This window comes from Capsicum annuum, chromosome 6 (assembly GCF_002878395.1).
Source record: "Capsicum annuum cultivar UCD-10X-F1 chromosome 6, UCD10Xv1.1, whole genome shotgun sequence".
NCBI classification, from domain to species: Eukaryota; Viridiplantae; Streptophyta; class Magnoliopsida; order Solanales; family Solanaceae; genus Capsicum; species Capsicum annuum.
In genome coordinates this window covers 183,721,204-183,748,877 of record NC_061116.1, presented here as the reverse complement: position 1 = coordinate 183,748,877, position 27,674 = coordinate 183,721,204, and the positions used below count along the sequence as shown (strand labels likewise).

The window sequence follows — 27,674 nt, the reverse complement described above, 5'->3', positions numbered from 1 at the left end:
GCAATATCTTGTTTGAACGTTTGGCTTCAATGTTTGATGGAGAACTTCAAATGACCAAACTATTCATTAACTTTTTCTTATTGTCAACATTGTCCTACTATTTTACAACATGGCCCAATAAGGATATCTTTGTAAATATGACAATAACAACACAATATTATTGGCCATAAAAGAACTTTACTGCAGCTTTCATGTTAACTTTTGCATGTTTGGACCATTTTACCCTCTTGCTTATATCATCAATCATCATCATTCATCCTCTTTCACAGCATCCCATTTTTCATTTACTATTTGCTCCGTAATTTTACTATATCATTTCTAATTAATTATTATAAATTATTTATATATTAAAAAATTAATAATATTTAATTAAAAAAATAAACATTTATGACATATCTTCTTAAACTGTTTCAATCATAATTTTATTAAATATCATCTCTAATTAATTATTATAAGTCATCTAAGTATTAAAAAATTAATAATATTTAATTAAAAAGGGTGAAATACACATTTATGACATATTCACTTTAGCTACTTCAACCATATTTTTACTACATCACCTCAAAGTAATTATTATAAGTCATCTAAACATTAAAAAATTAATATTATGGTCACCTAACCGTTGTACCACTTAAGTTGAAATAGAAGAAAAAGTATTATAAATCACAAAAGTAAGAAATTTAAATTATTTAAAAATATATATAATTGACTATCAATACCATAAAAGTTTGGACAAAGAAAGTAACATATATTATTTGAAAATTTCATCAAAAGTATTATAAATTACAATAGTTAACAATTTAAAATATATATAAAAAAAAATACTATCTGTAATATATTTAAAAAAAATACATAAAAAATGCTATAAATCACAATAATTAACAACTTAAAAATTTTAAAAAATATAAAATATTTCACTAACTCTAGAAATTATACCAGTGCCACTTAAATTGGAATAAGAATGAAAAATATTATAAATCATAATAATTAAAAATTTAAATTATTTTAAAAATATAATTGGCTGTCAATGCCACAAAAGTTTGGACAAGGAGAGTAGGGGTGTACATAGGTTGGGTTGGTTCGGTTTTTATTAAGAAAAAACCAAATCAATCATGTTGTTTTATTAAAATTATAAACGAAATCAAACCAACATAAAATTGGTTTTTTCGGTTTAGGTTTTAGTCGGTTTTTTTGATTTTTTTTATAATCTTTAGTTTTTACGATTATATTGTGATCGAAAATTACATCAAATATGTTTTCACTCTTGTGCTAATGAAATCCCATAATTATGAAAAAAAAAAAGAGCGGAAAACTCTTTTGAAACTAAAAAGTAAGATGAAGAGTGAAAAGTTTATGTTTTAAGTTTATATTGAATTTTTGATCATTTAATTAGCAATTAATGGACAAATATTACAACTTAAAGACCCAAATCTAAATATATATCTACATATACTTTCAAATTATTGAAAATTACTAAAACTAGTTGAAAAAGTATGTAAAAAGTAGATTATGATTAATATTTTATCTAGAGATAACACCCAATTATCCCCCTGAACTATACCTAAAAAGGCTATGACACACTTCAACTTAAAGGGGGTCCTATTACTCCCCTAAACAAATTAAAAGTATAATTTTGATACCCTTAGTGCCTATGTGGGCACATACGTGGTACAACACACTGAAGTATCCACGTAGGCACACATGTGTGCCATGTAGGCATTAAGGGTGTCAAAATTACACTTTTAATTAGCTCAGGGGGTAATAGGACCCCCTTTAAGTTGAGGTGAGTCAAAGCCTTTTTGTGTATAGTTCAGGGGGTAATTGGGTATTTTCTCTTTTATGTATAAAAAAGTTCGAATATTATATATATATATATATATATATATTATGTCGGTTTGATTCAGGTTCGGTTTGACTTTTTTTTTATTAACACCAAACCAAACCAAGAATGGTCAGTTTTTTTTTCTAACGTCAAACCAATCAAACCAAATCATAAGTCATTTTTTTCTCGGTTTGGTTTGGTTTGTCGGTTTGATTTGACTTGACGGTTTGTTCTGTACACCCTAAGGAAGAGTATCATAACTTATTTAAAAACTACATAAAAATATTATAAATTAAAATAGTTAATAACTTAAAAAATTCTACAAATATAATTAATTATCTAAATTCTATTTGTGTCACATACAGTTAGATGAAAAAAATAACATCCTTCGGCATCTAGTTTTAAAATAAGTTGTAATATCCTATTAAGTTGTATCATATCTTATTAAAATACAACTTACTTAAAATAAATAAATACATTCTATTATTTTAGTGTATGGTCATTTATTTATTATCATTTTCCAATGTGGGAATTGACTTTTAAGTTTAGAGAATAACAAAGACTTTAATTTTCTTTAATTAAAACAAGAAAAAAGGATTAGTTTGTTTTGAAAGAGAAAGGTCATTGCAGTCTTTACAATTATGGCCAAATTTTTATGGCCATTTAACACTACCCTTTTCATTAATCAAGACAAGACAATTTTTTCCCCATTATACCCTTAAAAATTGAGTACTCCTTGTTACTAGCATTGAATTATCAAATTTTGAAAAATATTGTAAAGACTTTGGTAATCCTATAATCCTAATTATCCATACAAAAAGTGCTTTGGTATCAGCCATATAATAACTCCATAAATATTGGAACTAACAACATGACATAATTAATAGGGGCAAAATGGTAAAGTTACATTATCAATCATTGTTTTCTTAATAGTTGTGCCATCTTAATCTGAGATGGTTAATTTGGGACGGGGGGAGTATTAATTAGGTATTTATTTTACCAAATTAACCTTGTTAATTATGCTTTGAAAGTATAAATATGAGTTATACACTTTATGTAATTATTTAATAATAGGAGTAATCTTGGAAAAACACAATAAAATTTTCTTGATTTCATAAATGAGACAATTAAATTGAAACAAATATTTTTAGCAAGAAGGTCAATTACTACGAAATAGAGAAACAATTTTTTGGAAAATCAAAGCACTGATAGCATGAAGTTTGCTTAGATTATTAAAGATACCCCACTGATCTTGGGCCAAGTAGAGGCACAAATAAGTTAAATCATTGTTACGCGAAAACTAATCGAGTAGCAGATAGTCTAGCCAACAATGCTAGCACTCTGGACCAGGCAGAGTACTATATCACCATCCATGTAGCAATTGCAAAAGCCCTTTTCAACTTGATCATTGCAGTTTTCAAAGGGTGAATCTAAAAAATAGACCCAAATTGGGATGAATTTCAAATTTTAGCCTCAACTAAAAAGGCTTCCTTAAAATATAGCCTTTACCTATTAACTAATATTTTTTTGAATGAAATTCCACCTGATCAATGGAGTAAATTACATAAATGATCCTCATAATGGATAACAACTACATATTTATATCTTTCAACTTTTATTTTTTTCTCTTTTTAATTTTACTTTGATTTTTATTTTTTCTTTTCTATTTTTATTTTTATTTTTTCTCAACCCTTACTTTCTTCCTTTTTTTCCTCTCAACTTTTTTTTCTATATTATTTTGATTTTTTAATTTTTAGTTTCCTCTTTTTTTTTTGTTCTTTTTAGTTTTTCTCAACCCTTATTTTTTTTCTTTACACCTCTCAACGTCTACTTTTATAAAGAAAAAACTTTTTTTTATTTTTCTTTAATTTTTTTTTTTAATTTTTCTCGACCTTTATCTTTATTTAATCTATTTTTTTATTTTTATCAACCTTTATTTTTTTTATATTCTCTCTCAACTTCTACATTTTCTTTGATTTTTATTTTTTAAATATTTTTCTTTATTTTCTTCTTTTTTGGCAATTTTTATAATTTTTATTCTTTTCTTCGGTTTCTTCCATTCAAGTTACATCTCATGAGCAAGAGTTGACACTATCACAATATAAAGGCAAGACTTATGACTTTCGAACAACAAACTACGTTTCATGGGCAAGAGTTGATACTACTACATTGGAAAGGCAAGACTTATGACTTTCAAACAACAAGTTATGTTTCATGGGCAAGAGTTGACACTACCACATTGTATTTTGATTTATGAGATGTTTTATAACTCTTACCTTAGAGTCAAAACTTAGCTCAGAGACTTTCAAACAATAAATTATACCCCACGGGCAAGAGTTGACTCTACCACGTTATGTTTTTATTTATGAGATATTCTACAACTATTGTCTTAGAAGCAAGACGTAGCTCAATGGATTTCAAACTATAAATTATGCCCCATGGGCAAGAGTTGACTCTACCACGTTATATTTTAATTTATGAGATGTTCTACAACTATTCCCCTAGAGGCAAGACTTAGCTCAAAGACTTTCAAACAACAAATTATGCCCTACGGGCAAGAGTTGACTTGACCACGTTATATTTTCATTTATGAGATGTTCTACAACTATTGCCTTAGAGGCAAGACTTAGCTTAAAGACTTTCAAACAACAAATTATGCCCCATGGGCAAGAATTGACTCTACTACGTTATGTTTTCATTTATGAGATGTTCTATAACTATTGTCTTAGAGGCAAGACTTAGCTCAAGGACTTTCAAACAATAAATTATGTCCCACAGGCAAGAGTTGACTCTACCACGTTATGTTTTCATTTATGAGATGTTCTACAACTATTTCCTTAGAGGCAAGACTTAGCTCAAGGACTTTCAAACTACAAATTATGCCCCACAGGCAAGAGTTGACTCTACCACGTTATATTGCCATTTATGAGATGTTCTACAACTATTGCCTTAGAGGCAAGACTTGGCTCAAGGACTTTCAAACTACAAATTATGCCCCACGGGCAAGAGTTGACTATACCACATTATGTTTTCATTTATGAGATATTCTACAACTATTGCCTTAGAGGCAAGACTTAGCTCAAGGACTTTCAAACTACAAATTATGCCCCACAGGCAAGAGTTAACTCTACCATATTATGTTTTCATTTATGAGAGGTTCCACAACTATTGCCTTAGAGACAAGACTTGGATCAAGGACTTCCAAACTATAAATTATGCCCCACGGGCAAGAGTTGACTTTACCACATTATGTTTTCATTTATGAGATATTCTACAATTATTTTCTTAGAGGCAAAACTTAGCTCAAGAACTTTCAAACAATAAATTATGTCTCACGGCCAACAGTTGACTCTACCACGTTATATTTTGTGCCCTTAAATTTACTTTGATGTCAAAGAAAGAAGACCCCTTTACAGATTATCCAATTTTTTATTTATTAGCAAAATAAAATAGAAGTTAAGAAAAAAGAAAAAAAAAGCGATCAAACAAAATATACAAATAAAAAAAAGATTGAGAAAAAAAAAGCAAGAAAAAAAATAAGGATTAAGGAAAAAGTGAAGAATTAAAAAAATTGAGAAAAATAAAAATGAGAGGAAAAAAAGAGAAATGATAAAAATAAAAAATAAAAGAAAAATAAAGGTTGAGATAAATGAATTAAAACCTAAAAATAAAATTAAAGAAAAAATAAAAAAGTGAAAACAATAAAAATAAAAATAGAATTTGAGATACAAATGAGTATGAAAAGTTAAAAAATACTTGAGGTGTAGAGGACAAAATTGTACATGTATTATACTAAAAAGGAAGAAATAGATAATGCTTGAGAAAAAAGAAAAAAAAGGAAAAATGAAGGTTGAGACATATAAATTAAAATATGAAAATAAAATTAAAGGAAAAAATAAAAAAAGTAAAAATAATTTTAAAAATAGAATATGAGAGAAAAATGAGTACGAAAAGTTTAAAAATATTTGAGATGTAGAGGGGGTATTTGAGAAAAATCAGGAAAAAAAAAGAGAATTAATAAAAACAAAAAATAAAGGTTAAAGACAAATGAGTTAAAAAAAAAAAAAGAAAAAAAATGAAGAAATAGATAATGCTTGAGAAAAAAAAAGAAAAAAAATAAAGGTTGGGACAAATGAATTAAAATATGAAAATAAAATTAAAAAAAAAAATAAAAAAAGCAAAAATAATAAAAAATAGAATTTAAGAGACAAATGAGTATGAAAAGTTTAAAAATTTATTTGAGGTGTAGAGTGTAACGCCTCAGATTCTGAACCCCGAATGCTACACGGTTCTTATGACCCCGAGGGACCACAAGTTAACCTTTTCTGATATCTGTAACTGAGCACTGCATAATATACTGAAATAAATACAGAAAACTGGCGAAAACTTGCCATAAGGTTCAAATACTTAAAGTATAACTGAAATAAAACTGGATAAAGTCTATCAACATCAAAACTAAAACATCTTTCTGAATAACTAGTCTAAAAACCCTGTGGTCTGAAAGCCTCTAAACTGTCTGAATAAGGTAACTGCTGAAATACTGAAACTGGTAATAAAATAAGAACCATCCTTGAATGATGAGGACTCACTGCTAGGTCTACTGCTGCTGACTGGAACTGAGCTGCTAAGGGTGCTCTGGATCTCATTCTGCTGAACCTATGGTGTGAAGTAAAATACCATAGCGCAAATGTGTCAGTACATGGGAATGTACTGAGTATGCAAGATGAGGTAAGGCTAAATACAAGGGCTTATGCATAAATAATTACTTAACTGAATAATCATGAGAATACTAAATGAGGACATATACATGAATGCACAAACTATAACTGAAATCATCGTGACACTGAATATTGAGACTCGGATACTGTTTTACTAACGTCTAAACTCACTACTAATACTGAGATACTAAATAACTAAATCTTCTAATATTGATAACTGATTACTGAAGTTGAGATCAGTCCTCTTTAGCGGGCGATCTCTAAACTTAATGATAATGGAAATGCTCTACTGAAATCTGAGATGAGTCCTATCTAGCAGGTGATCTTTATAAATACTGATGATGAGAGTACTTAACTGAATCTGTGATCAGTCCTATCTAGTGGGTGATCTCTGTATCTGATGATAATGATTAACTATATTTGAGATCAGTCCCATCTAACGGGTGATCTCTGAACATACTGATAATAAGATTGATTGACTAACTCTGAGATCAGTCCTATCTAGCGGGTGATCTCTGAATCTGCTAATATGCTAATGGTTGACTATATCTAACAGTCCTGAATCTGTACTATCGAGCTGAGTTCTTTTACTAAGACTGATTCTGAAATTGATACTGTGGGAAGTAGTCATCTAACCGACATGTCCCGAATCTTAACTTACCGGGTCCAACCTATAACCCCAGCTGGAAGAGTGTCAGTACCATGCCACGGGTAAAGACCTCTCTTGTGGAGTTAGTCCTATTTAACGGGTAACCCTTGGGATCAGTCCTATATATATATATATATAATATACTAACGGGTGGTCCCTGAGTATGTCAGTCCTATATAGTGGGTGACATCTCATACCTACGCTGGCTATGTAGTTCTGGAACTTAGGGATTGCTCCTAGGGATCTCAGTCCTCTCTAACGGATGAGTCCTCATCCCTAGTTTCACTCGGTACTAAGTCCTACTCCCAACTGAAAGACTCTGAACTGATTCTTTTTCTTAAACTGTACTAGACTGAGCTGAATCTGTTACTGATCATACTGAGTAACTGAGTTAAGTTGAGTTCACTTTATTTTGAAGACTGACAGATTACTACTGAATCTCGTTATTTGAATGAATGATACTAAGTTCTGAATTGATTACTTGAATGCTACTGAGGTCTGAACTGAATTCTTGAATACTACTAAGATTTGAGCTGAGTACTGAACTGAAGCTGGAATGCTAACGATACTGAGATTTATTAAGTTTTGTAACTGCCTGAGAGTACTGAATTCTGTAACTGACTGAGTTCTAAGGATCGTGGCTTGACTGAGATTATCATGAAAACTAACACTGGCTCTAGACAACAGATAATTTGTCGGGTATAAATACCCCAGGACTCGATAACATAAAACTAAAACATAACCATCTTGAGTAATCATGACCATGGACTTTCATTCACCATTACAGTTATTAAAGCATTTCTTCAAGCACTTGGAAATCATAAACATGTGATAGTATAGGGAGACATGCTATTGGCTCATACTCCATTCAACAAGGTCTTGCATCCAACACTTAGCATGCATTAAAGAACACATAATTGGGGGATTTCATGCTAACATATCACAATTCATTCTCTAAGGCTTTTCAACAAACATTGGGAATCCATGAGCCTATACATAATTGGGGATTTCTTGTCAACATGTTATAATGACCCTATTTCCTTCACACAAACATTTTATCAAACATATGGGGAGTATGTTTTGGTTATTCAATAATTTCTACACCTAATTAACATAAAAACATAACTTAACATGCAACTTGAAGAGGGTTTATCATGAAATCACATGAATATCACTGTCACGACCCGATTTCTCAAGTCGTGATGGCGCCTACCTTATTCCACCAGTAGGCAAGCCAAATCATAGCCCGAAATGATAGGTAATGGGCTAATATGCAGAGACAAAATAAAAGATCACCTATGATAATAACAACCACAATAATAAGTAAAAACGAAGAAGAAAACATATGTATTATATCAAAATGAGAGGAGGAAAAAGGGCCAACTATACAAATGAATCCCTCCCAAGACCTGGTAAGGTTAGTACTAGAGCCACTACTAATAGGTACCCAGAGTACTAGGCAAAAAAAAAATCTAGAATGTACACAAGTAGTCTCGAGTGAAAAAGACTAACCAGAGTAGATAGAGGAGGATCAGCCTCGGACGACAGTAAGCTCACCCCGCTCTAAACCAGCACTGATGGAATATGGAAATCATACCTGTGATCACAGTATCCTAAGCCTCAGCCCTTAATCTACCTGGAACACCATACAAATTGCCCTGTCCACCACTAGACTAGGTACCTGCCCGACCGTCTGCCCTACCTTCCTGCAGACCACCTCTAGAACCCTAGGAACCACCTCCACGACCCTATACACCATCCCTACCTAACAACGGCATTGATTTGATCAGCTGCACAACAAGAACTGGAGGCTTAATCGTTCTACCTTAGAAGACTCTTTCTTTAAGGTTCTTGAAGAAATCCTTAGGCTTGTTCTTGATTTCTTGGCTAGGGTTCTTGACTTCTTGAGAGAATATAATGTTCTTGAGAGAAAAGTGAGGAAAATAATGGAATAAGGGTTTATTGGGCATTTAATTTCATGTTTAAGGCTGATAGGGGTCATGGGAAAAGTCTAAGATGCCTTTGAAATTAAAAATTCAAAACTGGAACGCCGCCAAAAGCTTCACCGTGATGCGGTGGAATCACGGTGAGCTACTGGAATTTGACAATTCTGAAATTGAGCCTTGGCGCGATGCGCCATAATCGTGGAGGCTCACTGAATTTTGACGATTGCCATTTTGGCTGGCTTCATGATGCGCTAAAGTACCAGGTGGTACACTGTCTCACTAAAATAGGTCTAACTCTTCGCCCGAGTGTCGGTTTTGGGCGAATTTGATATCGATGAAAAACTTATTCAATTTTTCACATGATAAAAAGTTAAAATCTTAAAAATTTCACATGGAATAAAATATATTCATCTTTGAAGTAAGATATTTGATATTCTAGAGATGAGTTTGAACTAGAAGAAGGGTGAGGTATTACAGAGAGGGGCAAAATTGTACTTGTACAATACTCAAAAAGGAAGAAAGGCTAGTTTTTAAAGACTTTTCTTATTGGGGTCAAAAATCTAAAGTCACCCACATTTGGGTCTATGACATGTAATTTTTTGGTTTTCAAATTTTAAAATTAGATACCACAAGTCAAAGTTTTTGTTAGTTGAATATAGCTTTTTTTTTGTTTTTGTTTCAGGGTCATGATATGTACAGTAAAATCTTTTAAAATTAATATTGTTGGAATTTGAAATATTATAATTTTATAGAGATATTATTTAATAGATAAATTTATATTTATTAATTTAAAAAGTGCTTTTAGATTCAAGGTAGATGAATAATTATGAGTATCTTACTAATTTATGAACTTGTGAAACGACATTCATGAACTTGAGGTCATTATTAGTGATTTCGGTTACCCACAATAAAATGAATGTCAATAGCCTATTGGATTACCCGGGTGAAAATGATGCATGTACAGAGGTCCGGATCTTAGAAGAAATTGTGGAAATCTATGGAGAAAACAATGTTGATGATGTAGTTGAAGATGGTACAACACCTTTGGAATCAGCTACTCGTAAGGAAATACTTATCGCATCAAGAACTATTCACATTTTTTCGAGATAGTTCGAGAAGACAACATCGGAACTTTTGGAGGCGATAAGAAAAATTAGAGACAAGCTTCAACTAGATTTAGATTTTAACAAAAAACACTAGAATCATATTTCACTAAATTGTTTTAGATATTTTTGTATTTTTAGAAAATTATTAATTGATAATAGTAATGAGACCATATATTTATATAGCGCCTTCCGAAAATAACTTAACTTATTAGCCTATCAAAATTGGTGACTTTTTCTACTGACCCAAGTCGGAATTGGAGAAAAATATTATGTTACAGAATTTATTTATTTACCGACTATTAATTTAGGGAGGTTATATTGTAACTGTTTGCTATAATATCTTGGCCTTACCAGTGTTGGGTTCGAAATTGAGAGGGCTTCATGTGGAAGCTATTAGTTGCAAACCATCGTGGTGATAATTCCGACGATAAAAAATAAAACATACTAAAAATATATTATTGATAGGATTTGACCAAGCAACCTACGTATTGAAAACTAATATAAAAAAACATGAAAAAAACTATTTGGAGAAAATCTCCTTCTAAACAAGACTCATAATGATTATGTTGTGGATGCTCTTATGTTGTTTTATGAAAAGGGGTGTTTTATTTATAGAGTTTCAAAACCTTTCCTCCAAGAAAGAGGTTAGCCAAATATGAAAAAGTTTTATATTTTCATTTCAGGAAAAGTAAAAGTAATTATGGTATTACTTTTATTTACTTTATAAAAAAAATAAAACTTAAATTTGATAAGAAAATCAAGGCAAAAACTCTAATAAACAGTACTGCATTACCCCTTCTTTTGTCCCTTTCAAAGTTAATAGAAGCAACCCTTGGTTGGGAGGTTAAAAAGAACATGTAAATTGGGATGCATCTTGTAATTCTCATCTATTAACCGAAAACTAAACATATATAGTTCATTTGTACTGTAAATACAGTTTTCTTGATAGAAGCTAAGAATTTTTATTTTTAATTTTCACTGGGGCTTTGCTTCGTTGCTCTTATTACATTGTTTATGCAAACAACTTGAACTGGAGAGTTCTTTTTTTTTTCTTTTTCTTTTGTAGTATATCATTTCTGTTGACCATTAATGTTCTGGGTACAAGGAAATTCCCCTGTTTCCGTAATCAACATTAGTTATTATGTACTATTAATTAAGGATGAACTTAGCTTAGAAGTCATGATTCACATGAGCTCAATAATTATATATTGTCTAGTCCATGAATATATATTAAGAAATTCTATAAAAAAAAAACCCAAACTCTTGACTGTATTAATAAGATCTAGAACAAAATTACAACTTTGGAATAGTAATTGAACACTCAAACTCCAGAATTATAATGAAAATACTAGAATAATAAATAATTAAGGATTGAAATATATAAGAGTGTGGATGAGAAGCTTAGACTCATGAGAATGCATAAAAAATCATGAGAGAAATCAGACTCTTTACTAAATAATACACATGATCATTCTCAAAGATGCATACGACAACCCTTTTATCCCTTTGTCATGTGATTCCCTCCTCAATCTGGATCCCAAGTAAATCTATATTTGAGTTGTCTACCTATTAGATCTTTTCGTGGTTTAGTGCTAGGCCTAATATCTTGACCAGCCTCTTCTTGATAACCGATCCATAAGCTCTATGCGGACTATCGATGCTCACAATAAATTCACTATATAGTCAGAGGCGGAGTTAGGATTTCAATTGAGGGGGTTCAATATTCAAAGAAAACTTAATCGAAGGGGGTTCAACACCTACTATAATCATATAAAAAATAATTTTAATCATGTATAAATAGTATATTTTCCCGTCGAAGGAGGTTCGGCCGAACCCTTAAAGGAGGCTAGCTCCGCCTCTGTATATAGTGATAAGAAATTTGATTGAGAATTTATTATCATTATACAATATTAATTTGGGGTCCCTATATAAATTCATAATCTTTAAATATTAGATCCGTCTCTCTATATGATGTTATTTTTGAACATTAAGAAGATAAATATGTACTTAAGTAAGCTATGGGCCCCATTTTCATTAATTGCCAATGTTTCATTGTTATTGAGTTTGTTATAATTTTTAGCTTATATCTGTAATAAGGTGTGCCATCATATATATATGATATATGTATATGAGTACATAGACAGTACATTGACATGGTCAGGAAAGTTTTATCTTCTTCTATTCAATAATTTTTTTTTTGTTATAGTTTTTAGATTAAATCTGTAATAAGGTGTGCCATCATATATATGATAGATGTATATGAGTACATAGACAGTACATCGACATGTTCAGGAAAGTTTTATCTTCTTCTATTCAATAATTTTTTTCTTTGAATCTAGTTCTTTTCTTTCTTTGCAAGTAGTAGGTTATATGATTTTATATATAGTTCCCTTGTGATTGTCTTTGCACTTGGAAATCTTACCTTTTTTTTCAGTAAAACAAAAATTTTATTAATCTTTCATCAAACCACCTACTACAATTTATAGAATATATCAACAAATCAAGAATTATTTCTGTTCCTACAATACAAGTTCTTGATTCATGCTCTACCTATTTTACCGTCCTTCATCTTTGTATTTACACTTCTAATGTATGATGCCTCCTGTATATCTGCACATATCTTCTTGGGCAATGTAACATTGTGGGTCAAACTGCTTTATTTCTGGTTCTCCATATTGAAGATATTCAGGCATTCAGTACTGTAATAATGAATTTTCTTTTATCCCCCCATTGTCCTTCTAGTGATTCTTCTCCATAGTTCTTCTATTTTCATATTTTGAATTCCCATTCCCATCCATGTCAAGACCAGGTTCAAGAATATCTTTGAAAACCTGCATTAAAAATATAAATGTTGTTGTATTTTTTCAACATCATCATATATGTTAGAGTGCGTGCCGTACCAATTTTTATATTTTACTCTACTGGTTGCCTATCAGTGAAACAAGTATGCTAACGTGGTTTACAGAAGTAAACCTTGAACACGGTATTTTTACGTAGAAAATACCCGGCTCAAGAAAGATGTAAAAAACCACAACCTGTACCACTACAGGATTTAGCCCCAACTTCACTATAACTCTTGTGCCTCAACAATCAACAAATTACAAGACTTCTTGTAAACTAGGAATAAAGACTTCTAACTCCTATTTCTACAGAACACTAATCTTCCCAAGATAAGTGTTCCCAAGTCTTCGAGCCCCCCATCTTGAAGACGTTAATCCTAACTCAGTTTATACTTTACAAAGACCAGAGATTACAACTCAATATGACTCAATAACCAACCCCCAACTTGAAGACGTTAATCCTAACTCAGTTTATACTTTACAAAGACTAGAGATTACAACTCAATATGACTCAATAACCAACCTATTACACAAAGTCTAAGACTCTAAGTAAAGGACCAGGTTGCTTCACTAACTCCTTCAAGTTGTAGAACTGTTTTGCTGATTGTTGACTATCTTTTCAGTGCTTTAATGAAATACTTGATTATCGTTTGTTGTATTTAAGACAAATCCTGATGGAGTCCTTTAATTGATGTAGTCTTCTATCTTTACTAGGACTCCCTGGTAGTTTCACTCATCCTTTGCTGCCGTCTTTTTTTTTTTTTTTTTTTGAATAGGACTCTTCTCTTTTATCTCATAATATATACGAGACTCCTTGATCAACTCAACTTCTTGATGCTGGACGTATCTTCCTCTTTGCATCTAGTTCAACTGATGTGATAAGTGTTGAGAGAGCATGATACTTATCCACTTCTATTTTTACGCAGTGTCATCTTTCCAGTATAGTCTTGCCTGTAACTTGTTCACTTGTGTGGAACAGCTTGTACAATATGTTTCATTCATATATCCATCATCAAAACTTCACATTCCCTAACAAATTCCCCCTTTTTGATGATGACAAACCAAGCAGCACAACATCATTCACTCAATCCTGACATACTCAGTAAAAGATTTAAAATAGAAGATCACAGAATAAAACAGGTTAGTCAATTGAGTTATAACTATTGTATAATCTATTCTTCCCTCTTTTGATATCATCAAAAAACTGGACCAATAAGTGAAAAAAGTCTAATAACTCATGGCCACTGGGGTTATCACTAAATCAAGCAAAACTCAGGGCAAGAGAACAACAATGTATTAAAAAAATAGAAGCAGAACACAATAAGCAAAGAAGTCCATTGCATTCATAGAACAAGGTAAAATTATCATAAGCCAGAGCAATAAAAGAGAAACAACTTAGGCCAAAAGACAGAAAGGAAAAAAATGCCTAAGGCACTATGAAGAGGCTTAAGTGGATGAGGAGGAAGGGAAAAGAGAGGTCAGCTTCCTAAAGACATCAGGATTCTCATCTCTTTCTGTAAGACCCCGCAAAACTTCTAAGCTTAATTCAGTCCTTTAAGCTTGTCATGGGGTCCCAGACTTAGAAAATTCTAACCAAGTTTCCATACTTAGCCTATTTTGGCCTTTGAAAGTCGGCAATCTTATGTCGCCATCTTAATGTCCTTTAATGGCCCGTATTTTCAATAATTCACGATCAGGAAGGTCAATAGGTGTTCCCGGATAAGTTTTGGATTTTTTAAAACATGTTTAGATCATGTTCGGAGTCCCAAAACAGTAGACCAATGCGATCATGGTGAGTAGCGTCTCCAATCGCATTAGTCAACATTTGTGCAGGCTGCCAGAGCCAAAACTTCTGAGGCTCAACACGATCATGGCGTGACGTGTCGAGTATCACATCGCATCCATCAACATGCCGCATCATTTGTAGCGTCAGCACCCAGTTTTTAGTCATTAAATGAGCGCGTCCTCAAGGGAAAAAGGGTCAATTTTCTACCCCTATATAAGTCACAAACACGTAATTCAGCCCTATTTTACCCAAATAGTGATTTGTCTCTCAAATCCATCAAGAACAAGCTTAGGGTTTCCAATTAAGGATCCAATTTCAAGAATTTCACCATTTGTTTTCAAGAATCTTCCATCCAAGGTATGCATAGTGTTGATTTATGGATTTTTTTTATCCATAAAGCTCAAGAACCCTATTTCAAATTATAAATCATGATGTTTATATTGTGGGTTTTTTTGTAACCATGTTTATCTTATTGTATAATTCTCAAGTTGGAATCTTTATGTGTTTTTCATGAAACTATGTTAGCATGCAAGTTGAAATCCATGAATTGAGTTGTTTATGATGTGTAATTTGATGATTACACCTATGCCCTAAGTTGTGTATATATGATGTTTGATAAAATGTCTAAGAGGATAGAAATTGTGAATCATAGCTCAATTGTAACCCATATGATAAATGCATGTCTTACCCTTATGTTCAAATGACTCCCATGCTATTGATGTGCAATGTAGATGTTTGTTGGAATGCTCATGATGTTAGAGTATGAAATTATGATACTTATTATATGCATTCCTACCATGTACAAGTTTATGATAACCATGTGCTTCATGAAATCCCCAACTCATTATATTGTGAATTGTTGATGTTGGTCATGTATTCAAGAACGTCATGCCTTGTCAGTTTCCTTCTATCGAGTCCTGGGGGTACTTGTACCCAAAAAATTAGCTATGTGCCTAGATCCAATGTCATATTTTCATGATACTCTAAGTCAACCCATGGTCAATAGAACTCAGTCAGTCATGTGACTCAGGAAAGCTCAGTAATTCAGTAATCTCAGTAGTATTCTGTCAGTCAATGGAACTCAGTTAACTCAGTCCAGTTCAGCTTAGTTAATTATGTTCAGTGTCTATTCATATGGGAGTAGGATTTAGGACCCAGTGAACCCAATGATAGGAACTCACCTGCCAGTAGAGAGTGTGATTCTTAGAAGAAATCCTTGCCTTCTAGAACTACGTAGCCAGCATAGGTTGAGACTTCTAACCTCCCAGTTGAGGGTTGATGAGGTGGCTTACCTACCAGTTAAGGGTTCCCACCATTCTCATTTGAGTACCTGCTAGTTGAGGGTCACTCACAGCTTGTCCTTACCGGTGGCGCGACATTGACACCCTTGCAAATAGATTGGACCCCAACTCAACTATATTGCTTTATTTTAGGCATGTCGGTTAGATGACTACTTCCCACAGTTATAGTTTCAGTCTCAGTTTTAGTAATAGAACTCAGATAGTTCTACAGAATTTAGGACTGTCAGATACAGTCAACTCAGAATAGTATGGAACACAACTAGTTCCATCTGATCCTAGACTTTTAGATACAGTCGCTAAGTATCAGTTATTAGTAACTCATGTTATCAATATTTAGACTCAGTAGTTAGTATCATCACGAATTCAGTTACAGTCATTTATTCATGCATGTATTCTCACGTTTATATTATATAGTCAGTTAGCATTGTTCATGCATTTGAACCCTCTATATTCAGCCTACCTCATATGCATACCAGTATATTCAATAGTACTGACGCATTTTCACTATGGTGTTTTATACCATAGGTCCAAAAGCATGAGTTCCAGAGTATCAGTAGCACTCTAAATTTCAGCAGTCAGATTTAGCAGTGAGTCCTCATTATTCAAGGACGATATTATTATTTATTTTATTATTTCAGTTTAGCTTTCAGTAGATGGAGTTAGTTGGGGACATGTCCCATCAACTCCTTATTCAGACAGTTCAGTCAGTTAGAGGCTTTTCAGACTATAGTATGTTCGGACAGTTTATTTCAATTCAGGTTTTTCTATTGATATACCGTACTCTCAGATATTATGTTTTATATATTTTTAACCTTATGGCATGTTTCAGTCTATTATTTCTTTATTTTACATGATATTATATAGTATTCGGGTACAGATATCAGTCATGGTTAGCTTATGGTCTTTCGGGGTCATGAGCACCGTGTAGCATCTTGGGTACCATATTTGAGTCATTAAAAACTTGGTATCAGAGCCTAAGGTTCAATTGTGTCCTAGAAAGTTTGAAAGTTGCATCTAGTAGAGTCTTTTACATGGGTGTGTTGTTTGCCACACTTATGTGCAGGAGGCTATAAGATGTTTTTGAGCAGTTTCCCATTTTTTAGTATTTATTTCCTGCCAGTGAGCATAATCTCAAGTTAATCTCTAAGTTTAATCCCTTTCTCTTCTGTTTACAGAACATGCCTCCCAAGAAGTGAACTGGGAATCAGTCAGCCTCTCAGCTCAAAGGTTGTCTCTCATACAGAGTTCAGAGCTGCATTCAATACTATTGCTTAGTCAGTTATTGCTCAAAATGAATGACCAACTGTCATTCCATCCAAACCAGTGGCTAATTCAGCTGCTGCCAAGATTTGGGACTTCACCCAAATAAATCCTTCATCTTTTTTTGGGTCTAAGTCAGAAGAAGATCCTCAGAAATTCCTTGACTAGGTTTATAAGGTTACAGAAATCATGGGGGTGTTAGCTATTGAGAGTGCTGAGCTAGCTGCATATCAGTTGCAGGATGTTGCTCACACTTGGTTCAAGCAGTGGAAGTCAGAGAGGTTAGTTGATGCAGAATCCATAGAATGAAAGGAGTTTGTCACCATATTCTTAAATAGATTCTTTCCCCTAGAGCTGAGAGAAGCTAAGGTGTTAGATTTTATCAACCTCAGGTAGGGCAGCATGATGGTGAAAGAGTATTCTCTTAAGTTTACTCAATTTAGCCAGATATGCTCCTCATATATTTTCAGATAGCAGGGCCAAGATGAGTAAGTTTGTTCTAGAGTGAACGATAGTGTGGTCAATAAGTATAGGTCTACAATGTTGAATAGTGACATGAACATAGCCAGGCTTATGATTCATTCTCAGTAGATAAGAGAGTAAAAGATTAAGATGAGAAAAAAGCAGAATAAGAGAGCAAGGATAGGTAGTTTCAACTTTGCTCATCCTAAGTCAGAGGGAGGAAACCGTTCTCTATTTCATCCTAAGTCATTAGTTCCAGATCCTTCTTCAGCCAGTGCTCCAAGTCCTAAGTTCAGGGATGGTAATAGAGATAGGGCGCCAGGCTCTAAGTCTCAGGACAGCATTAGCAATACCCGAACTAATCCTCTTTGTCAGACTTATGGCAAACACCATCAGGGTATTTGTAGAGCTGGCAGCGATATTTGTTTTAGATGTGGCAAGCCAGGCCACAGAGTCAGAGATTATCCTCAGATAGGTTCCCAGAGTCCGTAGAACCATTCCTCAGCTCAGTCCAGTTACCCAAATTAGCAGGGTGCCATTTCCTGTGCTACTAGTGGGCAACGCCCAAACAAACTTTATGATCTCCAATCCTGGTAAGATTAGGAAAATTCTCCTGATGTGGTTACTGGTATATTATAGATTTTTCACTTGCATGTTTATGCTTTGCTAAATCCAGGAACTTTCTTGTCTTTCGCTACTCTTTATATAGCAGTTGATTTGGGAGTCAGTCCTGAGATTATAGTAGAGCCCTTCTCAGTCTCTACCCAGTGAGTAAAACCATCATAGGCCGACAGGTATACAGGAACTGTCCGGTTATGATATTTCAGAAAGCCACCTCAGTAGATTTAGTCGAATTAGAGATGACTAATTTTTATGTCATTCTCGAAATGAATTGGTTTCATTCCTGCTATGCCACAGTCGACTGCAGAAACATAATTGTCTAGTTTTAGTTTTTAAATGAACTCGTCCTGGAGTGGATGGGTAATACTTCAGCTTTCAGAGGTTAGCTTATTTCTTACCTTCGGGCATGGAAAATGATATCTAAGGGTTATGTCTATCATCTTATTCAAGTTAAGGACTCTAGTTCCAAAACTCCTAATTTTGAATCAGTCTTAGTCATGAATGAATATTCAGATGTCTTTCTCGAAAATCTTCCAGGAATTCCTCCCGAAAGGGAAATAGACTTTGGCATTGATCTTCTTCCAGATACTCAACCTATATCTATTCCTCCATATAGAATGACACCAGCAAAACTCAGAGAATTGAAAGAATATTTAAAAGACCTCTTAGATAAGGGATTCATCAGACCTAGTGTTTCCCCATGGGGTGCACCAGTCTTATTCATGTGAAAGAAAGATAACTCTCTCAGAATGTGCATTAATTACCATTAGCTCAATAAAGTCACGGTCAAGAACAAGTATCCACTTCCCAGAATTGATAACTTGTTTGACCAACTTCAGGGTGCCAACTATTTCTCTAAGACATACCTCAAATCAGGCTATCATCAGCTCAGAGTCTGAGAATGTGACATTCTGAAAACATTCTTTTGTACTCGGTATGATCACTTTGAATTCCTAGTCATGTCCTTTGGTCTTACCAATGCCCCAGAAGCTTTCATGGACTTGATAAACCATGTGTTCAAGCAATACTTGGACATATTTGTCATAGTCTTAATAGATGATATCCTCGTCTATTCCTGTAGTCAGCATAATCATGCAGAACATCTCAGAATCATACTTCAAACTCTAAGAGATCATTAGTTGTTCACCAAATTTAGTAAGTGCAAATTTTGGCTAATGTCAGTAGCATTCCTTGGTCATATTATTTCTGGTGATGGCATTAGGGTTGATCTTCAAAAGATCAAAGCAGTAAAAACTAGCCCAAACATGTCTCTCTATCAGATATCAGGAGTTTCTTGGGTTTTGGCTAGCTATTACAGATGGTTTATTGAGGGATTCTCTTCTATTGCATCCCCTATGTCCAGGTTGTCTCAGAAGAAAAGTTAAGTTTTAGTGGTCAGATCCTTGCGAGAAGAGTTTTTAGGAGTTGAAGACTTGACTCACCTGAGCTCCAGTCTTAGCTCTTTCAGATGGTTCAGATGGTTTTATGGTGTATTGTGATGCCTCCAGAGTAGGTGTGGGTTGTTTCCTCATACAGCATGGTAAGCTTATAGCCTACACCTCCAGACAGCTTAAACCTAATGAGAAGAATTATCCGACTCATGATCTTGAGTTAGCAGTCGTAGTATTTGCCTTAAAGATTTGAAGGCATTACTTGTATAGGGTGCATGTAGATGTGTTGACAAATCATAAGAGCCTTCAGTATATATTTTCTCAGAAAGATCTCAATCATCATCAGAGAAGGTGGTTAGAGCTCTTAAAAGATTACTACATGAGTATCCTTTATCATCCGGGCAATGCCAATGTAGTGGCCGACACTCTCAATAGACTATCTATGGGTAGAAGAAGTTAGATTAGGAAGTTCATCAACTTACCCAACTAGATGGTCAAGCAAAAAGGACCATTTAAACTTTAGAAGGTATGCTAACTGCGTGTGCAATTGATTTCAAGGGTAGTTGGGATGACCACTTTCCTTTGATTGAGTTTGAATACAGCAACAACTATCATTCCTGTATTCGTGTAAGACCCCACAAAATTCTCTCATAGAATGAGCCTTAGGGCATGACAAGTGAGGCTTGATTCTGGCCCTAAAAGATTAAGAAGTGACTTCCTAAGTGAGTATAGTGTTAACCATATAGAATTTACTTAATTTTGACTTTTTATCACATGGGAAATTTGATAAGCTTTCCATCGATATAAGATTTTCCCAAATTTGATACCCGAGTAAGAAATTATGGATAATTTAAGTCCTAGTCGTAAAACAACATCATTTTAGTGCTTGGCGTGTTGCGGAGAGGGCTATTTGACAATTGTCAAATTCCAGTGGAACTTCATGATAGTGGCACATCGCGGAGGACCCCAATTTCTCAATAGTCAATTTCCAGTGGCCTAGCGCGATTGTGACATGTCGCATTGAAGTTCCAAGTCCCAACCAGTAGGACAACGCGATGGCTCCGCATCGCGGTGACTCCCAGATTCCCATTTGTCAATTTCTAGTGCAAACACCAAATCAAGGTCATTTACAAGAATTCTATGAAGTTTTTCTCAAGTTCTCTCTCAACAAAAATCCTAAGTATCCAAAACCTCTTCCAAGAATCTCAAGAATCCACCATAGATTTTCTTAATTGAGTCAAGATTCAAGGTTCCCAAGTCAAGGGCTTTAAGAACCCTCATTCAAGAGTACGAATAGAGTCCCAAATTGAGAGTTCATCTAAATCTTCTAATTCAAGGTATGTGGGGTTTTGAACAAGGGTAATCCTTTCACCTTTGTGCCCAAAGGCTTATTTAAACTACAATTTCTCTGCAATTTATGAGATTTTACATGAAATTGAATTGGGATTTTTCACCCATTGTTATTGATTGCAAGCTTTTGATGTTTTCCATGAATTGAGAGTCTAATGGCATGATTTTTACATGTTTTCTTGAAAAATTGTAGCTGGGTCTATACCCCATGATTTTAATCCTTGAGAAGTTAATAGTTGAAATGTTTGAGATATTGAAGTATATAAGTATGTTTAGATTTTGAGACAAATTTCTAAAATTTCTAGATTTCTACATAGGTTATGAATCTATATGCTATCTATTATGCTTTTGATGAGTTTTAAATTGAGATTGAATTATGGGTTATTAAACCCTACTTGAGACTTGAAATTTTATGAACTATTGTGCTATAAGAATCCATGATTTGAGTATTCTGATATTGTTGAGAAATGTTTTGACCTAATGGTCATTGAGCTTTTAAATCCACTTTCCTACATGAGAGTATAGATTTGATTATTGGGTTTGTGGTGAACCATGAGATTATTTCTAAAAGTGGATTTTTATGAGATGAACACAGATAATCTAAAGGGAGTAGTATTTAGCACCGAGCGGGTAAGTTACTACGGTTTCTTACCCCAAAACTGTGTGCCATCGTAGGTTGGACCTGAGACTGATTTTATGATTAGTACTGGGCCTAAGGCCGAGTTGATATTGGGCTCGAGGCTGAGTTTGTTTAGTGATCACTGGACCTAGGTTATACTCCCTGGCAAGAGTATGATGCCTCTCCCCAACGTGAGGTCTCTTTCTTAGGAGGATAAAACATTAGACTCCATGTAGCTCACATGGTTTATGTCGGTTAAGAGAACCTCCCTTGACATTTAAACTTCGAGATCAGTTACTTCCTTAAAACTAAAGCTTTGAGATAAATTATTTCCTTAAGACTAAAGTATTTTCCCTTGATATGATTATTTTCCCTAAAGTGAATGAAATGCCTTCAAGTATATTTCAAAGTTATATGATTTTGAATTTCAAGTACTTGAGTTCAAAAAAGTTATGAGTTCTTGAGCATTAAAGAATTTTTACTCTCTATGAGGAATATGAATGAGTTGAAAGTATTGTTTAAAGTCTCCTTTAGCCTATGGGTAACGAGAATGAGAGAAGATTACAAATTTCAAAGCTAAAAGTATAATTACTCACGAGATTGTGTTACATGTTCCATTTTACATGATTTATGAGCTTTACATTTTATACTTATTCAAGCCATGTGAGTCATTACTTAGTACATGCATGATTTGATTAAAGAGTATTGATGTTGTTTATATAAATGCATGCACCCCCACACACTCAGTATATTCTCAAGTGCAGATCTACATATACGTCTATGTGCTACATTGTCTTATAATGTAGGTTCAGGTGCTCAGTCCCAGCCTCGTCAGTGATTTTCGAGTACCTCTATCTACATTCCTACAGTGGTGAGTCCTCATGGTTTAAGGACCTATATTCAAACATCTCCATATTCGAGAGACTATGTGGTTATTTCTAGTTCATTTTGAGTCAGTTGGGGACCTGTCCTAACGGCTCTCTAGTTCATGGAGTAGTAGAGGCTTTGTCAGACTAGTTGTCAGATTGTGATTATGTTGAGAATTCTAGTATTGTGATCGTTTGGACCGAGTATTTTTCTCCATACTTCCCCTTTATATGATATAACTATGCTAGTGTTTGAATTATTTCACCTTAAAATGAGTGTTATTAGTAGAAACAGGCTCAAAGGGTTAGCTTGGGGCTACTTGTAGCCTTAAGCACCATATGACATCCCGAGAGGCGATTTCAGGTCGTTACAATTCGGATGGCTCCATTCGAAGATCTTTATGGTAGGATATGTAGATCTCCAATCGGTTGGTTAGAAGTTAGTGAGGCCGCAGTCCTAGGTCCTGACTTAGTCTTCGATGCCTTAGAAAAAATCCAGTTGATCAGAGAAAGTTTCCGATCTACCCAGAGCTGACAGAAGTCTTATGCAGATGTGCATAGAAAGGATCTTGAGTTTGAGATTGGTGATTATATTTATCTAAATATCTCTCCCATGAAGGGAGTGAAGCGGTTCAGCAAGAAGGGAAAGCTCAGTCCCAGATATATCAATCCTTTCAAAATTCTCATTCGCTTCGGCAAGGTAGCTTATGAGCTTGAATTGCCTTCAGATCTAGCCTCAGTTCATTCAGTCTTCCGTGTTTCTTTGCTCAAGAAATGCATAGGTGATCCCGCAGTTGTAGTCCCTATTCAGAGCATAGATGTTCAGAACGGCCTCTCTTATGAAGAGATTCCAGTCAAAATTCTTGACTATCAGACTCGTAGACTGAGGAACAAAGAAGTCCCTCAAGTCAAAGTTCTTTAGAGGAAATAGTCTGTTGAGGGATATACTTGGGAAGAAAAAACAGAAATGCGAACCAAGTACCCTCACCTCTTCTCTGCTAACTCAGATCTAGCTCAAGGTACCAGTTCTCCTTAAACTTTTAAGTTTTATGTTCAGATTTCAGTTACAACTTGGTATCAGTTCATGTTCAGAATTCCATCATAAACTTGGTATTAAATACCATTGCATATTCAATCATGCATTCATGTATCAGTTCAGTCATATAATCATGCATCAGATATGCATTCTCATTGTAAGAAACTCAATTCATCATAACACTCAGTCATGCATTCATGAATCGGTTACACATGTATCAGATATGCATGCTCAGTATGGTGTATTCAGTTATTAGTCAAGTCAGTCATGAAATCATGTTTCAGTTGCTCATGTTCAGTATGTACATCAGTTTATCTCTTTTACCATCTTAGTCAGTCTTATTCGAGGATGAATGTTCTCAAGGGAGAGATATTGTACGACCCCGCAAAACTTCTGAGCTTAATTCGGTCCTCTAAGCTTGTCAAGGGGTCTCAGACTTAGAAAATTCTAACTAAGTTCCCAGACTTAGCCTATTTTGTCCTTTGAAAGTTGGCAATATCATCTCGCCATCTTAATGTCCTTTAATGGCCCATATTTTTATTAATTTGTGATCAGAAAGGTCAATAGGTGTTCTCGAAAAAGTTTTGGATTTTTGGAACATATTTAAATCATGTTCGGTATCCCAAAACAGTGGACCAATGCGAACTTGGCGCGCCGCTTCGCCAATCGCGTTGGTCAACATTTGTGCAGGCTGCCAGAGCCAAAACTTCTGAGGCTCGATGCGATCATGGCGCGATGCGTCGAGTATCGCATCAAATCCATCAACATGCTGCGTCGCTTATATAAGTCACAAACACGTAATTCAACCCTATTTCAGCCAAATTATAGTGGTTTCTCTCTCAAATCCATCAAGAACAAGCTTAGGTTTTTCAATTGAGGATCCAATTTCAAGAATTTCACCATTTGTTTTCAAGAATTTTCCATCCAAGGTGTGCATAGTGTTGATTTATGGATTCCTTTCATCCATAAAGCTCAAGAACCCTATTTCAAATTATAAATCATGATGTTTATGTTGTGGGTTGTTTTGTAACCATGTTTATCTTATTGTATAATTCTCAAGTTAGGATCTTTACGTGTTTTTCATGAAACTACGTTAGCATGCAAGTTGAAATCCATGAATTGAGTTGTTTATGATGTGTAATTTGATGATTACATCTATCCCCTAAGTTGTGCATGTATGGTGTTTGATAAAATTCCTAAGAGGATAGAAATTGTGTGTCATAGCTCAATTGTAACCCATATGATAAATGCATGTCTTACCCTTATGTTCAAATGACTCCCATGCTATTGATGTGCAATGTAGATGTTTGTTGGAATGCTCATGATGTTAGAGTATGAAATTATGATACTTATTATATGCATTCCTACCATGTACAAGTTTATGATAACTATATGCTTCATGAAATCCCCAACTTATTATATTATGGATTGTTGATGTTGGTCATGTATTCAAGAATGTCATACCTTATCAGTTTCCTTCTATCGAGTCCTAGGGGTACTTGTACCTGACAACTTAGCTGTGTGCCTAGAGCCAGTGTCATGTTTTCATGATACTCTCAGTCAAGCCATGGTCAATAAAGCCCAGTCAGTCATGTGACTCAGGAAAGCTTAGTAATTCAGTAATCTCAGTAGTATTCCATCAGTCAACGAAACTCAGTTAACTCAGTCCAGTTCAGCTTAGTTAATTATGTTCAGTGTCTATTTAGATGGGAGTAGGATTTAGCACTAAGTGAACCCAAGGATGGGAACTCACCTGCCAGTATAGGGTGTGATTCTTAGAAATAATCCTTGTATTCTAGAACTACGTAGCCAGCATAGGTTGAGACTTCTAACCTTCCAGTTGAGGGTTGATGAGGTGGATTACCTTCCAGTTGAGGGTTCCCATCATTCTCATTTGAGTACCTGCTAGTTGAGGGTCACTCACAGCTTGTCCTTAGCAGTGGCACGGTATTGACACCCTTCCAATTGGGGTTATAGATTGGACTCCAACTCAGCTATATTGCTTTATTTTGGGCATGTCGGTTAGATGACTACTTCCCACAGTTACAGTTTTAGTCTCAGTCTCAGTAATAGAACTCAGATAGTTCTATAGAATTCAGGATTGTCAGATACAGTCAACTCAAAATAGTACGAAACTCAGCTAGTTCTATCAGAACCTAGACTGTCAGATACAGTCGCTCAGTATCAATTATTAGTAACACATGTTATCAATATTCAGACTCAGTAGTCAGTATCATCACGAATTCAGGTACAATCATTTATTCATGCATGTATTCTAATGTTCATGTTATATAGTTAGTTAGCATTGTTCATACATTTGAACCCTCTACATTCATCCTACCTCACATGCATACTAGTATATTCAATTGTACTGACACATTTCCAGAATGGTGTTTTATATCTTAGATCTAGAAGCATGAGTTCTAGAGCATCAGTAGCACTCTAAATTTCAGTAGCCAGATTTAGCAATGAGTCTTCATCATTCGAGGACAATATTATTATTAATTTCATTATTTCAATTTAGCTTTTAGTAGATGGAGTTAGTTGGGGACATGTCCCATCAACTCCTTATTCAGACAGTTCAGTCAGTTAGAGAATTTTTAGACTACAGTATGTTCAGACAGTTTATTTCAGTTTATATTTTGGTATTGATATACCGTACTCTCAGATATTATGTTTTATAGGTTCTGAACCTTATGGCCTATTTCAGTCTATTATTTCTGTATTTTACATGATATTATATAGTATTTGGGTACAAATATCAGTAATGGATTAGCTGGTGATCCTTCGAGGTCATGAGCATCGTGTAGCATTCTGGGTACCAGATTTGGGGTGTTACACTTTACTTTTCCAAAGTGGCTGTGAAGGAAGAAATTTGAGCTTCAAGGACCCATTTCTTATCCTCATGAGCAGCCTGGGCAGATTCCAATACATCCTGTGCAACTTTCACCTTTACCTATTTTGCAGCTAGTAAATTTCTTAATTTTTTGCACTAGATTGTCAGCACTCCTCATTGGAGCAAGCAACATGGTATAGTTCACAGATCCTATGACATCTTTTGTGGTCTACAGAGACCGCACTTTGACTGGTACATGAAAATCTCAAAAATAGATGCAAGCCAGAATTCATAAGGCAAAGCATGACCATTTGCATCTTGGATCAAGACCCTTTGTATGTGCTTGATCATGAGTTGAGGAAGATCTATAAGAATTTGCGTATCTAACAGTTCCATCAAAGTAAGATCAAGAAAATTGGCAACTGTTCTTCTCACTTATCTAAGAAGGATCATTTTGTGAACCACATCAAAATAAAACTGATAAAAGGGGGATATCTCATTCTTAACGACCCTATGATGAGTAAGAAGATGGGGATTTCTAAATAATTTCCTGTAAATATCAAGAGATGATGGAAGATTATCAAGAGGAGGCCAAGTACCCTTCATATAATAACCCCAACCCTCAATAGGAAAATTCAGAATTCTAGCCAGATCAGCAAGATAGATATTGATGGTTTTCCCATGAACAGTGGTTGAGAACATCTGCCCAATGGCAACCCCATTTATGTAAAACTCATAAACTTCATCTTTTCCAAACTTTCTTTGATGATCACCTTGCAGAAACAAGTGTGACCAGCCTTGAGCTCTCAACTTTGTGATCAAGATATCCATATCAGGGCCTTCAAAACCAGTTACAACTCATCCCCTAGCCAACTTTTATTTTGAAAGTGAAGAATGTGAGCTGGCTAAGAAGCTTTATCAGTAGGGGTATCAACATCAATATCAAAATCAAGATCAGGGTCAATCTCAGTAGAAGGAGTAGGGGAAGTATCAGGAAGAAACTCAGAGTCTAAGTTAGATTAGTCAGAAGAAACATGTTTGTTTACCTATTTCTTTGGACGAGAA

The 27,674-nt window shown here is 34.4% G+C and overlaps 1 protein-coding gene across 1 annotated transcript in view; it reads right to left on the bottom strand.

The window, feature by feature from the left end:
• Positions 1–27,440, bottom strand: part of LOC124899566 — a 34,740-nt gene extending 7,300 nt beyond the window's left edge. Inside the window, exons 1-2 of the mRNA XM_047414475.1 lie at positions 27,209–27,440; positions 26,854–26,992 (exon numbers count right to left, since the gene is read on the bottom strand). Of these exons, the coding sequence (XP_047270431.1) occupies positions 26,854–26,992; positions 27,209–27,440 (371 nt within the window). The remainder of the gene's footprint in view (positions 1–26,853; positions 26,993–27,208) is intronic.
• Positions 27,441–27,674: the final 234 nt, after the last annotated feature.